The following is a 15,120-nucleotide window of genomic DNA, read 5'->3' as shown; positions in this document are numbered from 1 at the left end:
CAGAAAATGCCACTCTCAGGAAGGACATTGCCACCATGCAGGAAACAATGCAAGGCACACATGCTGAGCTTAAACAACAAATGAGCAAAGGGGAAGCTAAGATGTTGGAATGGAAGGATGTGGTCAAAAAGGGTACAACAGCCCCCAAAAAAGAATTTATCTCCGAAGCACTTGAGGAGGAAAAAAGGAGGACCAGCAAAGCATTAAAGGTCTTAGTGAGGGGGCTTCCGATGGAAGATGCCAAAATACTGTTCACCAAATGGGAGTCAATCTCACTTCTGAGACAGCCTGGAGGGTGGGTAAACCTGAGGCACCCTCAAAGCCACTAGTGCTGAAATTCCGGACAGCCATGGACAGAAAGACCCTCATGAGCACGAGGGCGACTTTGAAGGGAACAAGGATCTACCTGGATGACGACCTCACACTCTTACAACAGGAACATCGCAGGGAAGGTATGATAGGGAAGCAGGGAAATGGGCTGTATATAGGGATGGTAGGGTGATTCTTCGAGAAAGAGGAGATAAGGAGGATAAAGAAGAGAAGGAAGAGAAGGAAGAGGGAGAATTGTGACGGTGTCAAGCTCATAGGATGTGTGCACATATCGGACTGAAAATAGCAGTATGGAATTGTAATGGCACATTATGGTATGACCCAGGGGCTTCTTGGAGACGTATAACGATAGAGATGTGATTTACTACACTGAGACACACGAGAGTCCAGAGCGAGGGCTGCCCACAATGACTGGACATGCATGGGAATCAGCTCACAGAAGAGAGTTGAGAAGAGATAGCGGAGTTTGTGGCTCCGGTGGAGTGGCTGTCCTTTTTAGATCACAATTGAGACCACTCATATCGATTGTTCGGAGAGACGAGCATGCACGACACATGTGGATACGAGTTCAGCTCCCAGACGCTCGGCCTATCTTCATTGCAGTATGCTACTTTCCTCCAAACACGTCATCCTATGCACGAGAGATCACTACAGATGGACACAGTCCATATGAGACGATCCATGATGACATCACGGAGTTTTCCAAACAAGGAGACACTCTCCTACTGGGGGACTTCAATGCACAGACAGGAAATAGACAGGTGGGCCTACTTGACTTCTCAGATGATGACAGAGACCCACACATAGTCCCGGAACTAGATGCAGCTCAGCTTGGGATACTAAGGCATTCTGCAAATACCCCACAGGTGAGGGTATGGACGACATCTGCTTGAGCTAGGGGCAATCCACGACCTCATCATCTTTAATGGCCTTCACAGATGGCCATCTTCTAGAAGACTCACTTGCTTCCCACATGGTGGTGGATCTAGTACAGTGGACTATCTACTAGGCCCACTAGACTTTATCTCACGGATACACGACTTCGCCATACCCCCCCCCAACTCGGAGCTGATCACTCATACTTGACCTTCCATATCGCCACCACCACGCCAACCAGAGGGAGAGCTCCCCCCACACCCCCTTGACACATGCAGCCCAAGCACGTTTGGACGGGGTGCTCTGGCCCGATTAGAGAGGCGGTGTTTCCAGGCACACTTCCAAGATCCACCGACGAAGTGTTGGCTTTTCGATACACTAGTGTGACCGATTGTCATGTATGCAACACCTTTTTGGGGATGTGATCTACCGATAGCAAGGTGGAAGACATTTGAGCGGTTACAGGTTACCATGGGATCTAGGATGATTCGGAGCAAGTCCTCAATCCCCCATGAGATAATACAAGCAGAGTTCGCCATGACACCACTACAAATTTATGCCATCTTTCAGACAGTGACTTTCATCCATAGAGTCGGGGACTTGCCCCATTGGAGACTACTGAGGCTGGCTCTGTGGTGGGGCAGACACATGGTATGCACGTATATCCACATGGTTTGCCAGACACGGGATTCAAATGGACAAGCTCCCCCCCTTTCAGTATAGTTTGGATACACCCCCGGAGTCAATCCCGCAAGATGAGATTAACCGTATCATACGGTTAGATCTTCTCCAGCTCCATACGTCTCGAGCTTGGGGGGGAGATCAGGAGCTCCCCACCAAGACACAATTCTACTGTGACAATTTCCTGAATGTCTCAGAGGATGGATTCATCATCAGACCCCTATATCTCGAGGACAGAAGAGTCTCACATGCACTGAGGATCGCTATTAGGCAGATACAAGTTTCATCCCATCAGCTGAGGATTGAGACAGGGACAGCACTGCGTATACCCAGAGAGCGGACCTGCACGCTATGCACATTGGGAGTGGTTGAGAAAGACGAACACTTTCTTTGCACTTGCCCAACCTACTACGAGATCCGGGGACAATACCACTACCTCTATCAGGACGAGAGTGGCTTCGGCCCACTATCACGCTTGATCCATTTCCATGACCAGGTTTGCATTGGGCTTACCTGCTTGAGATGCGCCGACACAGGGAGACCTTGCTACGACAGATCAGAGAGCAGCACGACGTGATCACACCACAGGATGCAGAGGCTGACCATAGATAGCGGCACGTGACAGATTTTTATGCATTCGAGTGAGCTCCAGGACACAGTGAGGTGGAGGAGGAGCTAGCTGCTATGCAGGCAGCTTGGATTACCGAGAGACGACTGCAGAGGCCACCCACGACACGGAGACCGTCAAGAGCACACTCGATTGAGGTTCGCCCAATCACAGCTTTCCTCAAAGGGGACCGCCCGAGACGAGGTGTCACTCTGAACATAGCTCAGCAGGTTCAGAGACCACACCCCCTCCGATGCCACAGTATGAGATAGCCAAACAGACTCAGATTAGAGACACTTTCACCACTCATAGACAAGCCACCACAATGCCCGGTTTCGGTTTCTGAGTTTCCAGTCCAATTCCACTTCTCAACTTGCTCCCGATAGCAAATAGCACATGATATGATATGATATATTTATTTATTTTCGTACTTGTTTATGTTTGAGCCAGTGAGCTCTTTTTATTTCAGCACAGTACTCAGCAAAGGGCCTTAGCGCGCCCTTTGCCTCAGCGCCTTGTGGCTTGTATGAGTTTTTCTCTTTGGTGTCCCTTTGTCCCATAGGCCCGCGAGGCTTTTTGTGGACGTTCTCTCTCTCTCTCTCTCTCTCTCTCTCTCTCTCTCTCTCTCTCTCTCTCCTCTTCAATATCACCACTCCCCGCCTCGCTTCACCACTCACCACACCACCCACCTACACTACCTATCACGACATACACTTTGACCACAGCCTCTCACCCATATACTCTGCACGACTCTACACTCTACTCACCTATATTGACCACATACCCCTCCTAGAGGATCGAGCCGCATTGATTAGCCGGTCACTGCACGAAGCAGCCGTTCATGTCTTTCCGCACACCACACGTTAGGGTTCGTGCCGTGTAATAGGTGGTATGATAACGAGTATAAGGCTCTTCACCGACAACTTCGATTCGAATCCCAACATGGCCTACCGAGTGAACCAGACATGTTACGTGAGTACCGTCATCTAGTTCGCTAAAACGAGGACGAATTACTGAACATTCTTTTCAGTAAGAATTCCAACTACTTTTGGCAACGGTTTCTTGAATGGCGGTCCCCCTCACCACTCACAGACACTCAACTACGCCCACGCACTTTATGACATCCCCAACCAGCCCACACTAATCTCTCGCACATACCACAACCTACCTCTTGCGCTCTTCTCTCTAAGGGGGGCATCAAAGATGCGGTCATGAAACTACATAATGGCCGAGCAAAGGATCATGAGAGATTATGTGTCAAGTTTGTTGCATACGGGATTGATATCCTAGCCCCCATCCTTGCAAACCTATTTAATGAAGTAGTTTGTCTTGGTTTCCCACGCACTTGGACCCTCAACACTATCACACCTATCCCCAAGTAAGGGGATCTCATGGTTGCTTCATGTCCAAGATATATGCTTTTCAGTAGATATGGAGGTCAGTCGCTATGCAGAGATGCAGGGACTCAGAGCAGATGGACAGGCAGGCTTTATCAGCCCCAATCCTTTCTTTTTGGCTCGAGCTTTTCATGCATTGCATGGTGTATCCCGTATTCCCGTATGGAGCTTGCTCTAACGGTTTTCTTTAATACTTAAAAGAAGTCTTTTTTTGCCCAAAAAAAAGATCAACCTGGGTAAAACCAATGTTATGATCTTCAATACCTCCAAGGCGGCTATACACAGAGAGCGTTTTACTTTTGACAGGACACCAGTTGAGATCGTTTCATCATACACATACTTGGGGGTTCTGTTTTTTGGACCTATCTTCACGATGAGACCGGCGATGCAAGCACGCCTGAGTAGAGGTTACGCCTCCCTAGCCCGATCGGAAAGACAATGCTTCCATTCACAATTTCAGGACCCGCGGACCAAGGTTCTTTTCGACTCCTTGGTCCGACCTGCGGGCATGTATGGTAGCACATGTTGGGGACTAGACCTCTCTGTCACAAAGTGGACTCGAGTGGAGGGATTACAAGTTCTCCTACTCTCACGGATGATACGTGCAAGCCATCTGTCCCTCATCAGATCATTCAAGCTAAGTTTGGGACATCCACTGCAATTAGATGCGGCATTCCAGACTATCATTTACCTCTACCGTGTGCCCGCGTATGGTTCATATACCACAAGGCAACCCAAGCTACCTTGGTTGGCACTAGCATCTTCTATGGCATTAGCAACTCAAGATGATGAGAGATGTTAGTACGTGCACACATACAGGTGGTTTAAGAGATTAGGTTTTCATATAGACAGGCTGCCACCCTTCCAGTACAGCATTTGTCCCGTTCCGGGGCAACGAATTCAACCCAATCATACGAGAGGATCTCCTACAGCTACACACATTCGGGACCTGGCTAGCACAAGCAGAGCTCCCTATGAAGCTCAGTTTCTATCGGAACCACTGCTTGCACATTTCAACAGAGAGTTTCACCATCCCACCAGGTACACCCAGATCCACCTACCACATTCACTCAGGATGGGTGCCAACAGCAAGGAAAGTTTCTACTATAGCCTGCACTGAATCAGAACAGCTCCAGAAGCCACCAAGCAGCCAAAAACGCGTGCAGAAAGGTCCAGCCCAGGAAAAGATAACCCTGGGCACCTGCTGGAGGCAGCTGCACACGTCCGTACGGATTCCCATATAGTCCGTACGAAAATTTTCAAAAAGTTCAAAAATGACTTCTGCACTTCCTTGAAGTGCATAGTAGCCTTGAAACAGCCAAAACAGGCTTAAAACGGCTGAAAACAGGCTTGAAACAGCTCAAACAGCTCAAAAACTGCACAAGAACAACTGAAAACGTCCAACACCTCTGGGAGAGTAAGGGGAGAGAGATGGAAGGTCATACACATGCATGACAAATGGCACCTCCTCCTTGCCATTTGCCCCTTCATTAAAGTCCTAACTCCCATACCAAGGACAACGTTGGTTGTCCTTGGGCCCAACTTTTAGACCGCTCTTTTAAAGCCTTTGCCTTGCCCCTAGGACCTAGTGGTGCACCTAGACTTTGCCCCTAGGAACTTCTAAGAAGTGTGCACTTCCTCTAGCCAATCCCTCACCGCCAAACCATTACAACACTTAACCATGGTTGACCTCGGGTTAAGCGTAGGTTGAGTTACGAAGATACTTTACATCACTTTTCTCGTACTCGTGACATACCCTCCTCTTAAAACAGCAAACTACCTAGGTTGCTGCTAAAAAGGTGCAAATAGGCAAATATAGCCCATACCAGAATATACATCATCTGTAAGATACAACCTGCATGATAATATGGGCTAGGAGAGCTCGAGAGTCCATCCATACATCAATGCATCCTCTGTGTCGAGTGTCGCGAGCACCCATCATGGAGACCTCACGGCAAAAATACTGTCAACAAGCAGCATCTCGGGTGAGACAATCGGTGCCACCAAGCGATCTCCGGATACATGAGCAATCTGAATCAAGGAAGGGGATGTGCTACCCTCCTCTTGAGCACCAGGCAATGCTCCAAATCTCTGCTTTGCTTAACCTGTAGGAGCCTGCACCGCAGTGGACGCAAGCTGTAGCACGTCAAGGTAGAGCTGCAAAATCTGAGGTGACTCTGCCAGGTCACCCTCCTCCATCCACCTCGCATCCAGTGTAGGATAATTCTTGATCTTCAACAGGTGGCGACAGGAAACTCTACCTTTCACTTTTCTTTCCATATGTGCCAAAATCTGTTCCAAAACCAAGATTTCATCCAACTCTTCCACCTCGGGCTGATCCTCATGTAGCAGGTCAGCAAGCACATCACCCTGGAAAGGCTTCAATAAACTCACATGAAAGGCATTGTGTATGGTCCATGTGGCAGGTAGCTTCAGCCTGTAAGCTACATCATTAATGCATTCAAAAACCTGAAAAGGACCATAATACCGCATCTTCAGCTTTGTGTACACTTCCATCTTGCCTTTCATCTTCCTGAGTCATGCTTTTTCAAAATGCAGCAGCACCCAATCACCCTCTTTCAAGAGTAACTCGCGGCGATGCTTATCGGCTGCCCGTTTGTGCTTCTCTTGGCTTTTCTGGAAAGCTGTTTTGACCTTCTGGTAAGCAACATCCGAACTTTCCACAAATCTGTCCGCTTCAAAGATCCTATTTTTCGTATGCAGAATGGGAGGTACCTTCCGTTCTCCTGCCACAATTTCAAAGGGAGATTTTCCTGTGGATGAGTGTACAGTGTTGTTATACACAAACTCAACAAGTGGCAAAAATTGCTCCCATTTCGATTGCTGATCCGAAACATAGCATTTTAGAAGATCAAGGGCAGTGGAATCGGCTTCTTCGGACTGCCCATTAGATTCAGGATGGAAAGAGGGTGAGAAATTCAGCGTGGTACCCATATTCTCAAAGATACCTCTCTAGAAAAGACTTGTCATCCGCAAGTCTCTATCACTGACAATTGATCGAGGCATCCCGTGATGATTAAACACATGAGACATAAAGAGTCTCGCCATCTGGTATGCTGTAATTTTCTTCCTTACGGAAATGAAGTGAGCCTGCTTACTGAATCTGCAAATAACGGTCCATATCCCATCATATGTTAGAATTATTATTATATTCTAGGCAGTGACCAATGTGTTAGGGGCACTTTTCCCTCTTTAGAGGTTTTTCCCCCTAACCCTAGTTAGTTCACTAACTACGGTTAGTGAAGGATAAGGTTTTGTCACTTAGACAAAACCTTTCCCTGCTTTGTATGTTGTTAATCTTATCTATTGCAACTTACGTTCAGCACTCAGTCTCTTTTGCTCTCTCTTTCTCTTTGGTATCAGAGCATCTGCTTCTCTCCCCGAGCTCCTGTCATTGTCCGTGTGTGAGAGTGCTCTTAGATCCTGAGCTCCTGCCTTGTGGACCAGCTCCCACATCTTCGACTTCAGCTCCCAAGCTCACGTAGCTCCAGCTCCAGCTCTAGCCTCGAGGTGCCGTACACCCTGCACCTATCAATCATATGTTCATACATACCTGCAGTAGAAGCTTGGAGCGTCATACTTCTTCCGTCCGTACAACTCTACCCAGTCCCGTACAGCCCTGCATTCACGTCACCGTCTGTACAATGTACGATGTCCGTACTGTGCAAGTCCAAACCTGCAATGTCCGTACCTGCTTCCGTACAACCTGCACATTTCGTCCGTACAGATTTGCGCCGACTATCCGTACCTACTACTCGTCCGTGTTGTGAGCCATTTGGCCGTACACACAACCTGTTGGCTGCTTGGTACTACATAGCTTCAAAGTTGTTCGACGTACTACCGTCCATACGTGCCCGTACTACACAGGAAGGATGACCGTACATCCGTACAAAGTTGCGCAAGCAACTCCCGTTCCAACAGCAAGCAGTTAGTCCGTACATCCGTACTGCGCTACTATCCGTACAACCACCAACAGACACAAGGTGTAGGTACTTCTATTTTTGCAACAAGTAACATTTAGCAGGCACATTGCATTTTTTGGGACAAAAAACTGGGGCTTCTGTACATTCTTGGACAAGTATGGCAAGCAGATTGCAGATTTGTCAAGAGTTTGGGGATTTTGGACTTGCATTGCAATTTTTGCAGCAGTTGGGGCTTTTAGTCAATCTGCCCTCTTCTGGTTGCAATTTGTGGTAAGAAATTGGGGCTTTTGCAATTGGATTGCAATTTTGCAGAAGAAGAGCAATTTGAGAGCTTTGCAGGCTTTTTGGACTCAGTTTGAGTCACATTTGAGCATATTGGCAGTAGAATTTACTCCTTTTGCAGATTTTAGTCTCTCCCAAACGAGCATCTAAATCTAAATCTAGCTGATAGGGCAACGCACCATTTAAGATAGAAAGAATTATCGCAATACCAGCGGGCCGCAACTTGGACGAAAACTTCACAAGGTGAAATTTGCATGTCCGCTAATACGGCAAAAGCATATACCTAGATGAATCCAGGAACATTCCCAAACTCATCCTCTAAAAACACAACATAGTGTAGTTTCAATCTCACGAGAGTCACTCATAAGATTGAAAACCATAAACTCCATCACGCATAGCACGGACTAGCTACTATGACATCCCCACTGACATCATCAGCGCCCAACAGTGGGTGTAGACCATAGTATAAAAGTATGCTCTCACACATACAAATCCACACACCCACACATACTTGAGCATCCATTTATACAAAGTCTTCGTACTGAGTTTCTGTCAGCACTCCGGAGGTGAAAAGCAAACTCAGCCATGACGAAGGCTAGCACTAAAGGAGAAGGCTAATCAAAAAGTAGTCCAAATCTCTTCATTCAAGCTACAACTGCTTGTGAAGTCTAAACGATTTTATTTTAGTCTCTCCCAAACAAGCATCTAAATCTAAATCTAGCTGATAGGGCAACGCACCATTTAAGATACAAAGAATTATCGCAATACCAGCAAGCTGCAACTTGGACGAAAACTTCACAAGGTGAAATTTGCACGTCCGCTAATACGACAGAAGCATATACCTAGATGAATCCATGAACATTCCCAAACTCATCCTCTAAAAACACCTCTAAAAACACAACATAGTGCAGTTTCAATCTCACGAGAGTCACTCATAAGATTGAAAACCATAAACTCCATCACGCATAGCAGGGACTAGCTACTATGACATCCCCACTGACATCATCAGCGCCCAACAGTGGGTGTAGACCATAGTATCTTTCACAAAATCTCGTTTTTTGTCTTTAATCCTTGAAAATCAAGCATGAAAACTAGCACATAGCCTTAACAACACAAGGAAAAACAACCATTTAAGATAGAAAGAATTATTGCAATACCAGCAGGCCGCAACTTGGACGAAAACTTCACAAGGTGAAATTCGCATGTCCGCTAATACGACGGAAGCATATACCTAGATGAATCCAGTAACATTCCCAAACTCATCCTCTAAAAACACAACATAGTGCAATTTCAATCTCACGAGAGTCACTCATAAGATTAAAAACCATAAACTCCATCACGCATAGCACGGACTAGCTACTATGACATCCCCACTGACGTCATCAGCGCCTAACAGTGGGTGTAGACCATAGTATAAAAGTATGCTCTCACACATACAAATCCACACACCCACACATACTTGAGCATCCATTTATACAAAGTCTTCGTACTGAGTTTCTGTCGGCACTCCGAAGGTGAAGGGCAAATCTCCTTTGGCAACCCGCAGCAATATCTTTCAATTTGCTCGGACAGCGGCACATGTCTGTAAGAATTCGCTGGCAGTAGAGCTTCCCAAAACTTCTTATTGTAGTCCTCCAAATTTCTGCAATTTGCACCATCCAACTTGTACCAGGCGGTCATGATATCCACCTCAAAAGTGGTAGTGAGCCATGCTGCTGAGAAGACCAGGTGCTCTGCCTTGCAAGAGGAGGTTGGTCCACCATTGGAGCGCATTGCCCTTCAAAAAGGTGGCTGCCTTTCGGACTTTGGAGGATTCTATGAAGTGTCCACCTGAGTAGGCAGCATCAAACTGTTGCACGAATGTCAAAGCCTTCAATCTGTCCTGCATCCCATTAAAAGTCTCAAACTTGACAGTTGCCTCTCCCTCTTTGTAATCTTTCAATATGCCTTTAGGGGTGAGATTGTTATAGACGGGGCGCTGTAAAAACGGTGGGGGCATCACTGCTCCCGCATTCTAAACGATTTCAGCCGTATCCATGGTGGGGTTTGGCATTCCAAGTCCCACTCCCTGCATCTGTGACATATTCCAAGTATTGCCCATAGACCCAAGCATTCCTATCTGCATTCCAGGCTGCATCCCAATGTTTGAGCACATCATATTGGCATTTGCAGGGGGCATTCACCCATCATAGGTTGCTGGAAATTCTGCATTTCAGGGTGCCTCTGCGGATGGTGCCACCATTGCCTGAAAAACTAATCCCCCTCCGAAATATCCTGGATGCATCATGGGCTGAGGAAGGGCTTGCTGTCCCTGATTGACTGAATGAAAGTTATTGGCATTACCCGCTACAAGGGTGATCGAGGGTATCTCTGACGGCTGTCCACTGAAAGAAACATGCCTAGGAGTCTTCTTATGCTTCTTATGTTTCTTCTGAGCTGACTTTTTACTTCCAGGGGAAGCAACCATAGATAAAGGAGCTTGCATAATCTCCGTGACAGCATGTTGCAACTGCGATAGGGCTCCCGCTACACTTTGCATTCGTAGCTGAAAAAGTGCATTGGGATCAAGCTCCTCTGCCTCATCTACCTCATCCTATGAGTCCTCCGTGGCATGCTCAGGAGAAACTGGATGTGTCCCACTGCCCTGCTGGTCATCACCCCCGCTAATACTATGCTCCTCTTCAAAGCTCTCTGATGCTCTGTCTTCGTCATGCCCTTCCTGCTCTGAAATGGTCAATGACCTCTCACGGTGTGACATGCTTGCTAAGATTGATGGCTATAGCAACAATTGCACTGAAGGTGTCCTTCACCCAACACTACCAAGGCTCACCTCTGTAGGAAGATGGTGAATATCCCGGCAATGAAACCACTGAAACCGGCCTTCGATAAACAAAAGGGCAGTGACCTTCTTCTACTCAATCATAAACTTCATAAATGGCCACAATGCAAGCTTCAGTCACTTCAATCACTTAGCACAACTTAGAAACAAGCTTCAACAACAACAAAGGTGAGACTAGAATGCCCCAAATGCCTTGGCACCCCTTACGGTATTTATTTAATGCTTCTGAATGGATTTTACAACAGGGGTTCAACCCTGCACTGTTCCCCTCTGCAAATCCTCTACTTGTCTTCAAGGCATCTAATCCAAGTGCACCACTAGAATTCCCACTGGCAAGGCATACTCAGGCATTCACTTCTGATCTGACCCAACTTAGAGGCATTCAAGCATCCAAACCACTGGCAAACTGAGCTCAAGGCTATCACATGTATCCACACTGTCCTTAGGCCTTCCACAGGATCACCCTTGCCTCTGGATGCTTGCTAGAACCTATAGGAGTCCTGAAAGAACTGCAAACAACACGCATGCACTGCAAAAAGCTACAAAGCAAGAAAGAACAACGAAAAACAGAACCTGGAACCAACTCCCGCTGTCTGTGGCAGAGGGGCAAGCTTCTTCCCCGCACCTATCCTCTGTCCAAGCTCTTCCCAGGAAGGTGTCTTTCAGCGATCAGGAGAAGAGAGAAATGAAGGTAGAGAGCGGAGGGTGAACAAGAAAGAGCTGTAGAGGAAAGATGGTCCACAGATCTGCCCTGAAATGACCGCCTCGGGATCTATGCCTAAGAGAGGGTGCCAAAAGCAACAGGTAAAGTTTCTCCTACAGCTTGCACTGGTCTTGAACAGCTCCAGAAGCCACCACGCAGCAAGAAACACGTGCAGAAAGGTCCAGCACAGGAAAAGACAACCCTGGGCACCTGTTGGACGCCGCTGCACACGTCTGTACGAACGTCCATACAGTCCCTATGAAAATTTTCAGAAAGTTTAGAAATGACTTCTGGCACTTCCTAGAAGTGTATACTAACCTTGGAATAGCCAAAACAGGCTTAAAACGGCTGAAAATAGGCTTGAAACAACTCAAACAACTCAAAAACTTCACAAGAATAACTGAAAACGTCCAACACCTCTGGGAGAGTGAGGGGAGAGAGATGGAAGGTGGGGGAAGGACATGCATGCACATGCATGACAAATGGCACCTCCTCCTTGCCATTTTTCCCTTCATTAAAGTCCTAACCCCCATACCAAGGACAACGTTGGTTGTCCTTGAGCCCAACTTTTAGACCCCTCTTTTAAAGCCTTTGCCTTGCCCCTACGACCTAGTGGTGCACCTAGACTTTGCCCCTAGGAGCTTCTAGGAAGTGTGCACTTCCTCTAGCCAGTCCCTCACCGCCAAACCATTACAACACTTAACCATGGTTAACCCCGAGTTAAGCGTAGGTTGAGTTACGAAGATACTTTACATCACTTTTCACGTCCTCGTGACACTAGTCACTATTAGCAGCTCTATAAAAGCTAGCCCCCCAAGGTATTCCAACAGTTGGGGGCATGATAGAATATGTACCCTTGAAACGTGGTTTCCAACACCCTTTAAAAAAAGAGGACTGTAGCTTCAGCTACCCAGTCCATCAGCCTCTGTTCATGAGGACCTTGGAGGGTAAAAGCATAGGGCTGGGTATAAGTGTGCATAGACATGTACACTCCATAAACATGAAAGTGTGCATATGGGGCAGCCAAGGGCTGCCAAGAACATAGGCAGACACGTAGGCTGCCATGCAGCTGTATGGTTACAACACCCAGCCTGAGACAGAAGCAGCAAAAGCTGTACTGCCACAGCGTGGCCAGGTCAATGCAGCCCGCATGGGGCCATCCAGAAGCAGCCTGTCCCCCAACACGGGCAGCCTCCACACACCAGCTTGAAGAGTTTTCAGTTCAGCCACGTGGACACAAGTGCCTTCCCACCTCATCATGATCTAAAGTGTATCGCCGCCCTTTGTTAATATATCCCTTAAATGCACGAGCGTGGAATGGTTGGCATTTCTTTGTGTAACTGTCCACGGATATGTGGTTTGAGCAGAACTAACAGACATCTCTTTTATCACTGTCCATGGATATGTGATTTGAGTAGATCTTTACACGGTCATGCATTTGGTTGCAAGAAAAGCATTTAGGCTGACCCGTATAAGTACTCATACATTTTATTCTGATCGATCCCTACACCGTTTGGGTGCTTAAAACACATTAGTAATTCTTAACGCAAAGTATATCGCCGCCCTTTGTTAATATACCCTTAAATGCACGAGCGTGGAATGGTTGGCATTTTTTGTATAACTGTCCACAGATATGTGGTTTGAGCAGAACTAACAGACATCTTTATATGGCTGCCCTTTGTTAGCATATCGCTGCCCTTGCCCTTTGTTAACATACCCATTAAATGTATGAGCACGGAATAGTTGGAATTTCTTTTATCACCGTCCATGGATATTTGATTTGAGCAGATCTTTACATGGTCATGCAGTTGGTTGCGAGAAAAGCATTTAGGCTCACCCGTATAAGTACTCATACATTTTATTCTGATTGATGCCTACACCCTTTGGCTGCTTAAAACACATTAGTAATTCTTAACGCATGTAAAAATTTGACAAAATGTTAGGGCTGAGCTTTTGCTTGAGCTCCAAACATTTATGACTTCATAACAAGTTATACAGGGTACTCATGTTTCAACAATCGATACCTGAGTTGCTATCACAATAGTAAACTGAGAGAAAAATGCAGGATTTGCCTCCAGCAAAGATTCGGGCGACTCTTCCACAAACTTGGCCTTCACAGTGTCATTGAGTTCTTGCAACAATGCACTAACTGTCTTGGCTTTTGAAAGCCCACTGCTTTCCCAGTCGACTGCAGAAATATATGCAACCAGTAAAAGATGAACATCCGTGACCACAAGCCTCAAAATTATTTCTGAACAAAAACCACAAACTGAGACAAAAACATGCCAAGAAAGTTGTTTCCCAGATCTTTTGCCTCCACTTTAGAAGCATCGACAATTGTGAAGCTTCCAACACCACCCAGTACAAGATTTTTCAAAGCTTCAGCTCCTGTCGGTCCGCAGTTGAGTAGACAGATGCTTGCTTGCTCTAGTGCCGACTGGCCTTGGTCACCCCAAATTCTGTAAAAGAAAGTACTTCATCATAACGCAAAGTTTTGACCTCGAGTCATCCAAAGAAGCATCAGGCTACGTAGTCTGTAGCTTAACTTGCAAAAAAACTCCGCAGACCGAAGTGGAGTTCACACAAGTGCAAACCATATCATTTGGAAATGGCAAACAGCCTTATAATTCTAATCTGTAAATTCAAAAGGGTTAGAGAGAATTTGAGAAAATCCTCAGGAAGATGAAGCACTAGTCATTTAGCTGACGGGGGACGAAAGCGCAGACGATCGAGGAAAGAGAAGCATGGGACAAAGGGGCACCTGAGTTGACGATCGTATTTGTTGTTGCGAGCAGCCATAGTGAATGGCGATGCAGGTGCGGAATGCTTACAGTTGGAGTGCTTCCATTGCGTCCATGATCAGCCCACGGCCCGATACTGAACTTGCAAATCGATCAGACCCTTCCCCTATAAAAGGCAACATGATTGTAGGTCCACTAATGACGTGGTTTGCTTTCTTGCAGTTTCATGAAAATAAGAGTATTCATGTTTATTTAGCACAATTGAAACTCTTTTGTGAATTTCCACATCTAATTTTAAAAACATTAACTCGGTTAGGTTTATGGAGATCATGCTACAAAAATTGCCTATTAATAGCCCAAAAATCCTTTGCTTCCGTTTTTGCATCCAAAAGCACTTGCTTTACCACTATACTAGGAGGCAGTGCCCTCATCCACGCTTGTTTAGAAGTTCAACTCATAAATAGATATTGAATAATGAGTAAATACAATTATTTATATATATATATATATATATATATTCAAGTAACACACTCAAAATATATTGAATAATGAATACATATAATTATCAAATTATATTGAATAATGAGTAAATATTATTATCAATACATATACATACATACATGCATACATACATACATATATATATATATATATAACATTTGAATTAATCTTATACACTTCAAAAACTACACTTTTTTTGTTACGACTAGGACGCGGTCT

The 15,120-nt window shown here is 46.0% G+C and overlaps 1 protein-coding gene across 2 annotated transcripts in view; it reads right to left on the bottom strand.

The window, feature by feature from the left end:
- The window catches only part of LOC147897208 (NEDD8-activating enzyme E1 regulatory subunit AXL-like), a 102,802-nt gene extending 88,218 nt beyond the window's left edge, over positions 1–14,584 (bottom strand). For both annotated transcript variants that reach the window (XM_087381272.1, XM_087381273.1), the window contains exons 1-3: positions 14,421–14,584; positions 13,946–14,118; positions 13,684–13,847 (exon numbers count right to left, since the gene is read on the bottom strand). In XM_087381272.1, coding sequence (XP_087237398.1) covers positions 13,684–13,847; positions 13,946–14,118; positions 14,421–14,458 — 375 coding nt within the window. In that variant the 5' untranslated portion in view covers positions 14,459–14,584. The remainder of the gene's footprint in view (positions 1–13,683; positions 13,848–13,945; positions 14,119–14,420) is intronic.
- Between the last annotated feature and the right edge of the window lie 536 nt (positions 14,585–15,120).

This window comes from Dipteris shenzhenensis, chromosome 11, assembly GCF_047967505.1.
Source record: "Dipteris shenzhenensis isolate YYH24624 ecotype China chromosome 11, Dip_SZ_1.0, whole genome shotgun sequence".
In the NCBI taxonomy this organism is placed as follows: Eukaryota; Viridiplantae; Streptophyta; class Polypodiopsida; order Gleicheniales; family Dipteridaceae; genus Dipteris; species Dipteris shenzhenensis.
This window is presented reverse-complemented; position numbering and strand designations above follow the sequence as displayed.